This window comes from Pleurodeles waltl, chromosome 3_1, assembly GCF_031143425.1.
Source record: "Pleurodeles waltl isolate 20211129_DDA chromosome 3_1, aPleWal1.hap1.20221129, whole genome shotgun sequence".
In the NCBI taxonomy this organism is placed as follows: domain Eukaryota; kingdom Metazoa; phylum Chordata; class Amphibia; order Caudata; family Salamandridae; genus Pleurodeles; species Pleurodeles waltl.
Genome location: NC_090440.1, coordinates 1,866,634,373 through 1,866,648,306, shown reverse-complemented (window position 1 = coordinate 1,866,648,306; position 13,934 = coordinate 1,866,634,373). Strand labels below are relative to the sequence as shown.

Here is a 13,934-nt window from a genome sequence, read left to right as displayed (position 1 = left end):
ACACAATCCTGTGTCGGGTTGAATCAACAAAATCAATAAATTAACCTGTTCTTAACCCTCTGATAACCTGACACGAAGCAATCGGGTTTACTAGGAGGCAATGTGTAAAGAATTAATGCAGCACCAACAGTAATACAGTAAAACATCCCAATCAGTAAAACCCAAGCTATTTTTAAAGTATTCGGGTAAAAATAGCACCAAGAAACACAAAGTGCCACTTGCAGGTATCTGGTTCCTGGTGAAGTCACAATTTCAGGACGAGAGTGATATAGCGTGGGTCAGATACAGGGACCAACTTAGTCCAGCTGGAGAGTTACCTTTTCAAGTCTGGTGCATTGAGTTTGGTTCACATTTGAGAGGGCCTCGAGGAGGAGGCTTTTGGGGTGAAGAGGAAGTCGAGTGTTATGGATGGTCATTGCTGTAGCACTAAGAGCCAGTCATCATTAAAACTTCAAGTTGGTTGAGAGTCAATGACTGTCACTGTCAGCCTGAAGAGGTGTACAGCCAACTTGCCCTTGGAGTCTCATTGGGTAGCCTGAGATCAAGGCAAGCAGGTCCATTCTTCCTTCTTCAGACAACAGGGCAGTCCTTCTGGCAACAAGGCAGTCTTTCTGGATCTTTCACATGTCCATGACTGTTGTAATGAGGGGTTCTGAAGGTCCCACTTTTACACCTGGCCCAGCCTTTGTGTTCAGGAATTCCTTATACTGCTATAGGGGTGCTGAGGGGAACAGTCAGGGTCAAGGCTCGTCCTCCCACTAGATCAAAAACATAAACCTAACAGGAGTCAGGTCCAGATCAGTGCAAAACTAACTTTCCAAACAAGGGTAGACCAAGAAACTGATTAGTTTCCTAAGAATACCCTCACCCACCAGGGATACCCTTTGGTAGCAGGTTTGATCATCGGGCCCTTGCCGTTCCGCTACAGAACGAGGTGTGCTATAACCGACAGACTAGTGCGAGCACTTGTTGTAACTTTGACTATGATGGTTCGTTAGTAGGAGGAGGGGGTGTCACAAAAGAATTAAAAATACTGGCCTCCTAGGAGAACCTTTGTTTTAATGCTTATTCCTGTGGTGGCATGATTAAAAGTGGGGTAAATGGAAAGGATAGGGTTATGCTATGAACCTGCCTTTCAAACTGAGGTTTACATGTTTCAAGCCTACCCCAAGGCTTTTCATCAGGACCAGTAGCAGCTCCCTAGTGCCACTCCTTACACGTGAAACTGTAATGCCAATACACACCTAATGTGTATATATATATATGTAAAACAAGGTAATAACCCTGGAAAATACAAGGAAAGAGTAAGCCTGCACAAGGCAGTAAATTGCTGTCTGCACATAAGTACTGTGCCTTTCAAATCGTAATGTCAACTTCAAATGTGAAATAAACTTGTGATGCACAACATGTAACACTTAAACAGTGTAGACACTTACCTTACAGGTAATGGTTACGGGCATTGTGGATCTTCCGGTGGGGGTATGGGTTTGTAGTCACGCTCTGCGAAAGGGGACAATTAGTTATAAGCAAATGCTGGTTACCTACAGTTGTGTTACCTTCATGCCGCTGCTGTTTGAAAAACTGCCCCATACTCCCTACTCCAAAGCTCTACTCCTGTCTCTGGACCTGCTTTGTTCCTGCACCTTTGTTTGGAGAATTAGTTTTGCATTGATCTGGGCCTGGCTCCTGTTAGGTTTATGTTGAGAAATTCCCTGACGCATCCTAACAATGGTTCTGGTCAGTTATTACCCTTCCCCCGGGTTTGGTGCCAAACTGTCTAGTGTGACAAGAGAAATGGTAAGCCTGGTGTCAGGTTCCTTTGTGTGGGCTGCAGGCAGGGCTCGTTTAAGTGTAATCAGGCCTGAGGTCATTAAATCTGGCTACCAGAGACATGTTAAAGTAGGTCAATAATTTTGTTGAAGAAAATCAGCAAATTAATTTCAGAGTTCTTGCGAGATAGGGTATATTGAATTTGGTAGTTTCTTCGATGTACTACTCATTGGTTATCTTTCTATGAGAATGGCGAGTTGATTGTCATAATATGCTTTTCTAACTGGGCCACTGTTTTGTTGACAATCTCGCTCTAATTTTGTTTTGATTTGTTTGGATTATTTTTCTCTTTTTGTGTAGGAAGCATTATGACTGCTATGCATTTTTATTCTACAGTGGGTTTCCGGCATTTATTCACGAAGTCACCGGGGAATAAAACACCTTTCATACAGGGGAGAGTTTGTAAGGGTGTTTCGCAAACCTGTCCAATGAGTAACATTGTAAGTTTTAGTACCCATTAGGTAGACATTTGTTATGTTATTTATGAAACAGACAATAAAGTAAATGGTATATAAATGGCAATCAGACCATTTGAGTAAAGAATGTAAGAAACCTATTGTAGGGCAAACATTAGGTTTATAATGCGACCACTTAGATTTTTCTTTGGAGTAGCTACAATAGTGGGAGTTCAGTCCCATTGTACGATTGTTTGCCCAGTAATAAGGATCACGTAGAATGGGCAAAAGTTTATATTGCATCAGGAGCAAAAAATGGGCTCCCGGAAAGTGCTAACTAAAGTATCTTCTCATTTATTGGTCTACAGATAAAAACTAAATATTCAATTCTGGTGGGGCTGTCTAACACTGGTGCAAATACACATTTCCCAAGCACAAATGATCCTCAGCATTTCAGAGTTTTCTCATATTTCTACTTTTCAACTGGCGTTTGTACCCTACAGGGATTAGACAATTAAGTGATGGGAAATATGAGTTGTTAAACCAAGTTTCTGTTAAAAAAAATCATCTGTATTAGTATCCCTCTCAACATTCTCATTCAAAGCGGTGTGTATTCACTGCACAGGGGCTTACAGAATTGAGAATTGTTACACCTGGCCTAATCCTGCAGGGTCACTCCAGATTTTTGCCTTCCTCTGCCAAACCCTTTTTTTTGGCTTTTAGGACTCTGTAAATTTTTTCCCTGCTAACCAGTGGTAAATTGCTTGTTCCCTCTCCCTAAAACATGCTAAATTTGGCCTACACCTGATCATTACATTTCATTTACTTTTATGTCCCCATTAAATGGTACCCAGGACATGTACATTAAATGCAACTAATGGGGTGCAGCACTCATTGTAACACCCACTAAAGTCGAGCTTTTTTATCGTCTTTTTTAGATTTTGAAAATAACGAGAGCTACCTGATGTGGTTCACATCCCCAAAACATGTCAGTGGAATGCATTAACAGTACAGGTCAGCACATGACCACACTGTGAGTAAATGAAATAAGGGTGGCTATGCATCAGTGTATAGATGGGGAGAGGAGAAGGATCTAGTCCACGGGGTCTTGCTGTTTTTCTTACTCTGGGGACTTTACTGCTGCTGACCAGTGCAAAGAGCAAGTGCTTCCTATGTGAAAATGTATGTGTAATTGGCTTTTCCATAATTGACATATTTTATTACTAGTAAGTCCCTAGTAAAGTGCAGTAGAGGTGCCTAGGTCATGTAAATCAAATGCTTCTAGTGGGCCTGCAGCAATGACTGTGCCACCTACATGAGTAGCCCTGTGAACATGGCTCAGACTTGCCACTGCAGTGTCTGTGTATGCAGTTTTTAAACAGCCAATTCAACTTGGCAAGTGTACCCACTTGCCAGGCCTAAACCTTCCCTTTTTATACATGTAAGGCACCCCTAAGGTAGGCCCTAGGTAGCCTGATAGGCAGGGAGCAATGTATGTTAAAGGTGGGACATATACTGATGTGTTTTATATGTCCTAACAGTGAAATATTGCCAGATTCGTTTTTCACTGTTACAAGGCCTGTCTCTCTCATAGGTTAATATGTTGCCTGCCTTTAAATATCCTTAAAGTGCAGTTTCCCTTTGAGAGCAGATAGAAATTTGGAGTTTGGGGTCTCTGAACTCACAATTTAAAAATACATCTTTTAGTGAAGTTGGTATTTAGATAGTTAGTTTGAAAATGCCACTTTTAGAAAGTACTGTAATAGAAAAGAAGTATGTCCTATGAAACAGCGAGGATAGGCCAATCAAACTACACAAAAGAAAGAAGAGCCAACACTGTAATTAACTTGGAAAAACGTATTGACTATGAGAAGGCAAAACCAATTATCTCTCCCTAGCATTAATATATAACATCTGTCCATAACAATTGTAATTGAATAACATTTATCACACATGGAAGACCAAATACAAAATTGAGCAATTATCTCCTATAAAGAAGGCACTGTACATACATCACTTACATCAAAACATTTGACAATAATTCAAATTCAAGAACAAACAATGACACAAAAAAAATCAACCTAAAATTCAGGTTCTGCACCAATTTGAAAAAGAGGGAACTTGGAGACTAACTCATTCACAAAATTTTAAGGCTCCTCCTTAAAGAGATGAAACGCCTGCCGGTGCTGTTTGTAGGTCTTCATGGTAGCTCAAACAGGAGTGATGTGCATTACAAGACAATGCTATGAATTTTCCCTGAAAGCCTAATATTCTTTAATAGTGCATACCACTACTCCCTATTGTCAACGCATTTCGAACCCAGAGGTTTCAAGGGTTCTCTTCAGGACACAACACCAAAACACAACTGGTCAGAAGGGACTGCCATTTTGTGAATAGCTTACCACCAAAGCAGGGGTCTCATGATTCGAGTAGAGAAAGAAACACTCCTTGCCTTGCTGCACTGAAGTATAAATCACCCTTGCTGCTCTTCTCGAATCGTTAAAGACATTAAAGTTACTTCCACTATGCTTAGGTCTCATGGTGCCCATGACTGTGTTTCCATGTTAGTTTGAAGTGAGGACTTTACAATATGGCACTACTTTTCATGCTTACTAAGGCCCTCATTAGGACATTGGCGGCAAAAAAACAGCGACAGCCGTGGCGACAGCCGTCAAAAGACCGCCGCCGAGGCTACCAGCCGTCCACGGTATTATGACCACAGGTGGATTTCTGCCAGAAGGATGGCGGGAATCCAGCTGTGGGCATTCAGGCGGATGGCAGTAAAGTGGCGCTGCTGCCATCAGCAGCACCACAGCAGTAGACCGCCGCCAGCCGTATTATAACCCATAATACGGCCCAGCGGTGTTCTGCTGGCGGACGCTGATGGTGGCAGCAGTGCCCCATCGTGTCTCCTGCCGGAGGACCCCCTGGATCCAGGTAAGTCGGGTCTCCGACAGGGGAGGAGGGTAGGGGGTGTTGTGTGTGGGGGCATGTGTGATTGTTTGTGTATGCATGGATGCAGGTGTGTGTGTTGCGTGTTGAATGCGAGTGTGTATGTATGGAGGTGTGAGTGCGTGTATGTTGTTTTTTGTGTCTCTGTGTATGTTTGAAAGTATGTGCAGATGTGTGTGAGTGGATGTATGCATGCATGGATGTCTGTGGGAAAGGGTGTGTGTGGGTGTGTGTGTGTATGTATGTGAAGGGGTGTGAATGTAGGGGGTGGGGGTTTGGAGAGGCGGAGACGTGTAACTGGAAGAGTGAGGGGGGAGACCCCTATCAGTGACAGGGAAGGGATTCCCTATCACGGATAGTGAAACCGTGGTGGTAAGGAAGCCATGAAAACCATGGCGGAAGGCGGGGTCATAATCTTGCGGGCCAAACAATGATGGCTGCCGGGCTAGAGATGGATAACTCCAGCCCAGCGGCTATTACCGCCATGGCGGTCGGAGTGGTACATTGGTGGGTTGGCTTCAGCATGTTGGCAGTACTCACCGCCATATTACCGCCAACCGCCAGGGTCGTAATGAGGGCCAAAGAGTGCCAGTTTGAGGGCACCTGACATTTAGTGAGTGGGAGTGAATATGAATGGGTCAAATTGAGTAATGCTGACTGTTTTGACAAACTTGTCATGTATGCTGGGTTTAAGAATACCAGATATGGGGAGACTATGTCATAGGTCTACCTTGGTGCTTTTACTGAGTCCACTTTTAGTACTTTTAGTCTGAGAAAAGAATAAGACTTAGAAAAGAATGTGGTCATGATATGTTTTTATGGATGTATGATAATGAGTTGTAAATAGCACGCTGTCAGAACAACTTGGCTGTGGCTCTACATGGTGCTATATGGGATTAGTAATATGGAGTGTAAGGTAATGTACAAGCACTGCTGACTAGTGAATTGGTATCACTATTCAACACCCTGGTTTATGTTTGTGCATAATGTGGTCTTACAAATTTCCCTTTCTTCTTTATATTTACATGTAGTGGAAACATGAATTAACTTGAAAATAAACCTCTCATGAATACTGGGTTGATGAGATTGATTGTAGGAAGACTTTACAAGATACAGAATGAGCCCAGTTGGATATCAATTGGGGTTAACAAAAGGTATTTTGTTGTATTTGTATCATGTTAAAGGCTCTAGAGTACTGAATATCTCTGTATTCATTTTGAGTGTTTTATAGACTTTATAGTCTCAATACAAATGTGAAGGTTTCACATAATTGTTCAGATAGAAGTACACAACTTAGTAATTAGGACGGTGTTTGTAGTCCCTCGTACATTGATGGGGAAAAGCAGTGGGTAAAATAGTTATAAGTGTAATGAATTATATGTATCATTACCTTGTAAGATACTAGTAGTGAGACTGGAATCGAAATGAAAAATGTGTCTGAATATATGAGGGTGAAATGGTAATGAGTGGAAGTGTTGGGATTGCTGTTATTACCTGACTTCAATAATGTCCGTGCCCCCCTTGAAAACGAACAGATAATACATTTGATGTACTGTATACATAAAGAATGATCAGATGACCCAAATGAGATGCAAATAAGTGTAACAAATTTTCTTCCATTGTGTTTTTTTTTGTTCAATCATCTTTAACTGTAATGAACTGTGACTTGTTTTTATGTATAATTTATTATTAATGTATTTTTTAGTGTTAATCTTGTATATTACTTTACAGCCCTGAGGAAGATATTTGTAATTGAGAATGAAATGGGTTGGCTGTTCTGCAGTGTTTATGTCAAGCAATTGAAGAAGAATAAAATAATTTTACTACAAGCTCAAAATAATTTTAGTATTTCTTGATGTCTTATGGTGAATACTGATGAAATAGAATATTACATTTGTCCTTACTCTCAAATATATATACACCCTCAAATATATGGCTATGGAATTGATTAAAAAAAAACAACACAGGAGGGGCAAGAAAAATGGGATATTCGGAGAATAACTCCTGGTCCCGTGTGTAAGGTTCCCAATAGATAAGAAATCAAAAAAGGTTACACACGGTTCCACCTAATGCTAAAGGGTTTCTTTCAAGGAAATAGTTCAGCGAGTCATTGAAAGGCGAACTTTATCGAAGCAAAAGCCCTCACTCACCATCCGGTGACATGCTTCATCATAGGGCCAGCTCCTCGTCAGGCCGGCACTGCAATGCCTGACGGGCCCCACAGGGGGGCTCTTTGCCGGAGATCTTTTTTAGAAAACTCGTTTCTGGCCGGTTGAGAAAAGGAATAAAGTGAAGGATTGGTAAATAGGAAAAAAAAAAAAAAAAAATATCTAGAGGTAGAATCTAATAATTTTAATGCTCATGACTCAACCTCTGACAAGATTAAAATCAAATAAAGTTGGGAATTGGTGGAGTAATGACCACAATTACCATGAAAGCCAGGTAGGTATAAACCTCAAAAGACAGAGTACACAGGATCCCCTGTGTCACTCTATATGATTGGTCAACATGTTTCTCGCTTGTTATCAAGGAATTACCTTATGCGATTCGTCAGGACCCAATAATATACCTAATCCTTTGAATTGCGAAGTTTATCACATATAAAAGTCAAAAACCTAAGGAAATATAAAAAGCAGAGAACCTCAATTAGCATTAAACACAAAACAATATATATACTGTGCAACCCCAAGATTGAAGTGCAAATTCACTCTAGTGCCAAGTGGTATATGAGTGACTAGGAAAAAATAATAATAAATAAGAGTGCACAAGCCAATTTAGGAATGTAAATATTCACAATAGCTTACCCTCCAAAAATTAATGGTAGGGCCACATCGGGGAAGTCCAGGCTAGAAAGGTCAATTCTGATCTATACATATATAAATAGATAAGGGGACATAAGATATCATTAGCGTGACTCTCATAACACTAATTAGAATAATTCAATTGAGAGCCCATGATGTCATAATAGATCATAGAGCCTGCAAAGGAAAAAAACTAATTATGATATGGCCATGAGTTAATAGGTGAATGCGCAGTCAAAGGTATGTCAAGACTCTTGCGAAGAAATGCAACCACGGGACCCAGCACGTGTGTTAAAATTATTGAAAAAGAAGATACGTGTCTAGAGATTACACGTGTATCCCTGTACTGCCGAAATGGCAGGGGCATCCATTTCTTACGTGTCGCTCTAGGAATAGCTATACACTCGGGGTAGAGAGACTAATACGGGTCAGGACAGCAAGGTGCATCAAATCGAAGGCGCGCGTTATTATTGGCAAAGATATGCCGAAATACAGGGAACGCGTATGAACATCAAGTCGTTCTTAAATGTGTAAGCGTGCGAGGGCTGAGGAATAGGAATTAATCCCAGAGCCCAGCGTCACGCGTGACTCCGTAGGTAGCTGAATAAATAAAGCGGGCAATAGCAACGCTGAGGCCGCAGTAATGCGTCGAATCAAAAACATACATAGTGGACCTGTTAGTTGCTTACTTTAAAATATGTATGGGCATCGTATAAATGAAAGCGCAAATCACATACGGCAATGATGTGGCGAAATCAATAAAGCGCGCACGGACACCGAGTCAATCCTAAAAGTGTCAGCGTGCGCGAGCCGAGGAAAAGGATTAGCCTCAGAGCTCAGCGTCACGAATAACTACATAAATATGTAAGTTGCTGGGTAAACAAAAAAAGGGCAGTAGCGAAGTTGAGGTCGCGGTGATGCCGTCAAATCAAACACATACCCAGTGAACCTGTAAGACGACACTTACTTTCAGAATGTATGGGCATTGCCAGTAAACCTGCGTCTGGATCTGCAACCCGAGATCAAAAAGTTTCTGTAACCATGGAGTTTATAAGCAGACACTGGGAGTAGTGGAAAGTGAAAAGGGACTGGTCTGGAGCTATGGGAAGGAACAATGGCAGCCATTATGGCATCCAAATACATGTAAATCGAGAGCTAAAAGTGTCGGCCATTTTGGAGTATGTCAAGCACCAGGAAAACTGATCTAGGCTCTCCAGTAAGAGTTCAAGAAAATTTGTTTGAAATAAAAAGAAGAAAAGGAAACATGTCAATATATATATATTTTGGAATATGTATATATATAATCGCGGGCAATATCACAGGTAAGCATGGGAAAGAAAACTTCAGAATGATCAAGAAGGGTCTCCCACGTAATTGAGCATATCCGATTCAATTCAAGGTAAGGTTAGGATATAGAAAAGAAGGGTTTTAGTGAATGAAGTTAACCCATTGAATATCATCGTTTAGGCCAACTATGTGTGTCTTAAGTCTGAAGACCCACCGTTGTTCCTTTTCGAAAAGTTTCTTTGTGATATCAATGTTGTCTCTCATAGTTTCCAAAACAAACCATTTGATATCGTTTGGGGTGTGCTGTTTTTCGATAAAGTGGTTGGTCAATTTTGTGGACGATCTCTTGCACCTAATGGTGCTCCGGTGTTCATTAATACGGATCTTAACCATTCTTGTCGTCATGCCAATGTATTTTAGATCACATGGACAAGTGATCATGTAAATGCAGTTCTTAGTCCGACAATTGGTATGAGATCTTAATTGCCAAGTTTTTTGTTCCCCTATGTCCACTTCTTGGATGTTACGAGTCAGGGGGCACACATTGCAAGAGCCACAGGGATAATGTCCTTTAACTCTAAGCCATTGACTCGGTCCCAGGTGGTCAGGGGGCTGAACTACTGTGGGTCTAGTGTGAACCACCAAATCTTTGATGTTAGGCGTTCTTTTGAAGGCAAATAGAGGACGTTCTAGTGTAGCACCTGCACTGGTGAGAATGGGCCAGAGCCTACGGACAATACCCTTTATTCGATTACTGAGAGGAGTGAATGTGGTAACACAAGTTAATCTGTTCTGTTGTGACCGAGTGTTGTTAATCAATAGCGTGTCTCTGGGGATATTGCCAGCCCTCTTTTTTGCTCGTCGAATATTCAATGGGGGATAGTCCCGGTCATTCAGTTTACGACATAGAGTGTCGGCTTGTGTATGAAAGTCATTCTTGTCAGAGCAGTTACGTCGTATCCTCAAAAATTGGCCAAAAGGTAAATTATCTCGTAGGGCTTTGGGATGATGGCTGCTGTAAAGTAAAAGGCTATTGCGGTCCGTAGGTTTGTGGTATACAGATGAATTAAGGAAACCATCCTTAAGGGTAATTTGTAAGTCCAAAAAGGAAACTTCCTTGTTAGAGACAGTAGAGCTAAAGCGCAGATGGGTATCTAACGTATTGACCCAATGGGTAAAGGCTATTGCATGTTCCATCTCGCCCTTCCAAATTACCAAGATATCATCTATATATCTACGCCATCATTTAATATTGGAAAAGAATGGTTGCTCAGGAGTCAAAATGTGGCGTTGTTCAAAGGTAAACATGTAAAGACATGCCAGACTAGGCGCAAATGTGCTGCCCATCGATGTACCTTGTATCTGATGGAAGAGACTATTCTCAAATTGAAAAAAGTTCTCTTGGAGGGCCACGGCCGCACATTGCATGATGAAGCTCACTGGCGTGTTGTAGGTCCAGTTATCAGTCAGAAGTATTTCCTCTACAGCAGCAAGGGTGGCCTCTTGTGGAATGTTGGTGTAGAGAGCCTCTACATCCAAACATATCAGTATATCAGTTGCACCTGCCTCATTTATGTCGTTCCATAGAACAAGAGTATCTTTCGTGTCCTATAAAAAGGTGGATGTTTTCTGGACGATAGGTTGTAAAAAGAAGTCACAGAATTTGGATAGCGGCTCCAATAGTGAGCCAATGCCGGATACTATGGGACGTCCAGGGGGAGGGAGACCTTTATGGATTTTTGGGAGACAGTAGAAGTATGGAATTCTGGGGTTCTTAGTGTCAAGAAACTCCGCTTCTTGTTGAGTAATCCAACCAGATGCTACTGCTTCCATAATCATGCCGCGAATTTTACGTTGTAAACGTGAGGTGGGATCGGTGGAAATGGGATGGTAGTAAGATGTATCACTAAGTAATCTTCTACATTCCTGTTGGTAATAGGTAGTGTCCATAACCACAATGGCTCCACCTTTGTCTGCAGGTTTCAGGACGATATCTGGGTTGGAAGACAGAGAGTTAATAGCCACCCGTTCCAATTTAGAGATGTTCTGAAAAACTTTAGGGGAGTTAAGCTGTTGAATTTCATGACTAACCGCCTTTTCAAAGGTGAGTACTTCCAGTGGGACCGAGGTGGTTGGAGGCATGAAATTTGAGGGATTCCTTAAATTGGTGTCGCCCCTAGTCTCCACACCTTGACGGTCTTTAAAGAAGAAATGGAGTCTGATTTTGCGGAACAAGGCTGCCATCTCGCAATTTAATCTGAATTGATCCTCCCTTGGAGTGGGCACAAAGCCTAAGCCTTTTTCTAGGACTGTCAATTCTGATGAGGTCAGGACGGAATTCGAAAGGTTGACCACTAGGGTCTCTTTTGGCCCGTCGCACTGCGGCTTCTGGTGATCATCTGGGGCTCTTCTTGAGCCCAATGAACATTTCTGCCTCTCCTTCTGTTTCTTCCTCTGCCTCTGCCCCGGCCTCTTCCTAAAAAAGGATTAAAGTTGTATTGGGGCTGTGGTTGAAAGTATGGCATAGGCATAGGTTGCCAATGTGGTATTGGTTGATAAGGAAAGGGAGAGTTGAACTGGGCAGGTGGAATATAACGGTTCCGATTCGGTCTCTGTCCCTCATCTCCGCTCCAGTCATCCGAGCTGGAGCTGTTCTGTGGAAAGCGGGGTCTCCGTTGTGAGGCGTCTGAATCATCCGAGATGTCAGAAGAACCTTCACATTGATAGTCGTCTTTAGTATAAGGATATATTCTCTCTCTGCTAAATCGTTTGATGTCTTTCTGTAATTTGTTAACTTTCTGGCGTGTAAGATATTCCTTGGATTCATTAAGTTCCAGGTTAATCTCGGCTAAGCGAGATTTAAATTGCGCAAGATGGACTGTCGTTTTCATGGCTGCTTCAGTAATGGAGATCTGGATGGTAATGGAGTCTGCCAAACGTTTGGAAGTGTTGACTTCTTTTTACAACCTATCGTCCAGAAAACATCCACCTTTTTAAAGGACACGAAAGATACTCTTGTTCTATTGAACGACATAAATGAGGCAGGTGCAACTGATATACTGATATGTTTGGATGTAGAGGCTCTCTACACCAACATTCCACAAGAGGCCACCCTTGCTGCTGTAGAGGAAATACTTCTGACTGATAACTGGACCTACAACACGCCAGTGAGCTTCATCATGCAATGTGCGGCCGTGGCCCTCCAAGAGAACTTTTTTCAATTTGAGAATAGTCTCTTCCATCAGATTCAAGGTACATCGATGGGCAGCACATTTGCGCCTAGTCTGGCATGTCTTTACATGTTTACCTTTGAACAACGCCACATTTTGACTCCTGAGCAACCATTCTTTTCCAATATTAAATTATGGCGTAGATATATAGATGATATCTTGGTAATTTGGAAGGGCGAGATGGAACATGCAATAGCCTTTACCCATTGGGTCAATACGTTAGATACCCATCTGCGCTTTAGCTCTACTGTCTCTAACAAGGAAGTTTCCTTTTTGGACTTACAAATTACCCTTAAGGATGGTTTCCTTAATTCATCTGTATACCACAAACCTACGGACCGCAATAGCCTTTTACTTTACAGCAGCCATCATCCCAAAGCCCTACGAGATAATTTACCTTTTGGGCAATTTTTGAGGATACGACGTAACTGCTCTGACAAGAATGACTTTCATACACAAGCCGACACTCTATGTCGTAAACTGAATGACCGGGACTATCCCCCATTGAATATTCGACGAGCAAAAAAGAGGGCTGGCAATATCCCCAGAGACACGCTATTGATTAACAACACTCGGTCACAACAGAACAGATTAACTTGTGTTACCACATTCACTCCTCTCAGTAATCGAATAAAGGGTATTGTCCGTAGGCTCTGGCCCATTCTCACCAGTGCAGGTGCTACACTAGAACGTCCTCTATTTGCCTTCAAAAGAACGCCTAACATCAAAGATTTGGTGGTTCACACTAGACCCACAGTAGTTCGGCCCCCTGACCACCTGGGACCGAGTCAATGGCTTAGAGTTAAAGGACATTATCCCTGTGGCTCTTGCAATGTGTGCCCCCTGACTCGTAACATCCAAGAAGTGGACATAGGGGAACAAAAAACTTGGCAATTAAGATCTCATACCAATTGTCGGACTAAGAACTGCATTTACATGATCACTTGTCCATGTGATCTAAAATACATTGGCATGACGACAAGAATGGTTAAGATCCGTATTAATGAACACCGGAGCACCATTAGGTGCAAGAGATCGTCCACAAAATTGACCAACCACTTTATCGAAAAACAGCACACCCCAAACGATATCAAATGGTTTGTTTTGGAAACTATGAGAGACAACATTGATATCACAAAGAAACTTTTCGAAAAGGAACAACGGTGGGTCTTCAGACTTAAGACACACATAGTTGGCCTAAACGATGATATTCAATGGGTTAACTTCATTCACTAAAACCCTTCTTTTCTATATCCTAACCTTACCTTGAATTGAATAGGATATGCTCAATTACGTGGGAGACCCTTCTTGATCATACTGAATTTTTCTTTCCCATGCTTACCTGTGATATTGCCCGCGATTATATATATATACATATTCCAAAATATATATATATTGACATGTTTCCTTTTCTTCTTTTTATTTCAAACAAATTTTCT

General features: G+C 41.8%; 1 protein-coding gene across 2 annotated transcripts in view; it reads right to left on the bottom strand.

The window, feature by feature from the left end:
• The window catches only part of LOC138283443 (gamma-crystallin 1-like), a 241,402-nt gene that overhangs the window by 204,953 nt on the left and 22,515 nt on the right, over positions 1–13,934 (bottom strand). The window contains exon 2 of one of the 2 annotated variants that reach the window (XM_069221394.1): positions 1,437–1,500. The exons of the other annotated variant lie outside the window; for it this stretch is intronic. Within the exon in view, the coding sequence (XP_069077495.1) occupies positions 1,437–1,460 (24 nt within the window). The 5' untranslated portion in view covers positions 1,461–1,500. The remainder of the gene's footprint in view (positions 1–1,436; positions 1,501–13,934) is intronic. 2 annotated transcript variants of the gene reach the window in all.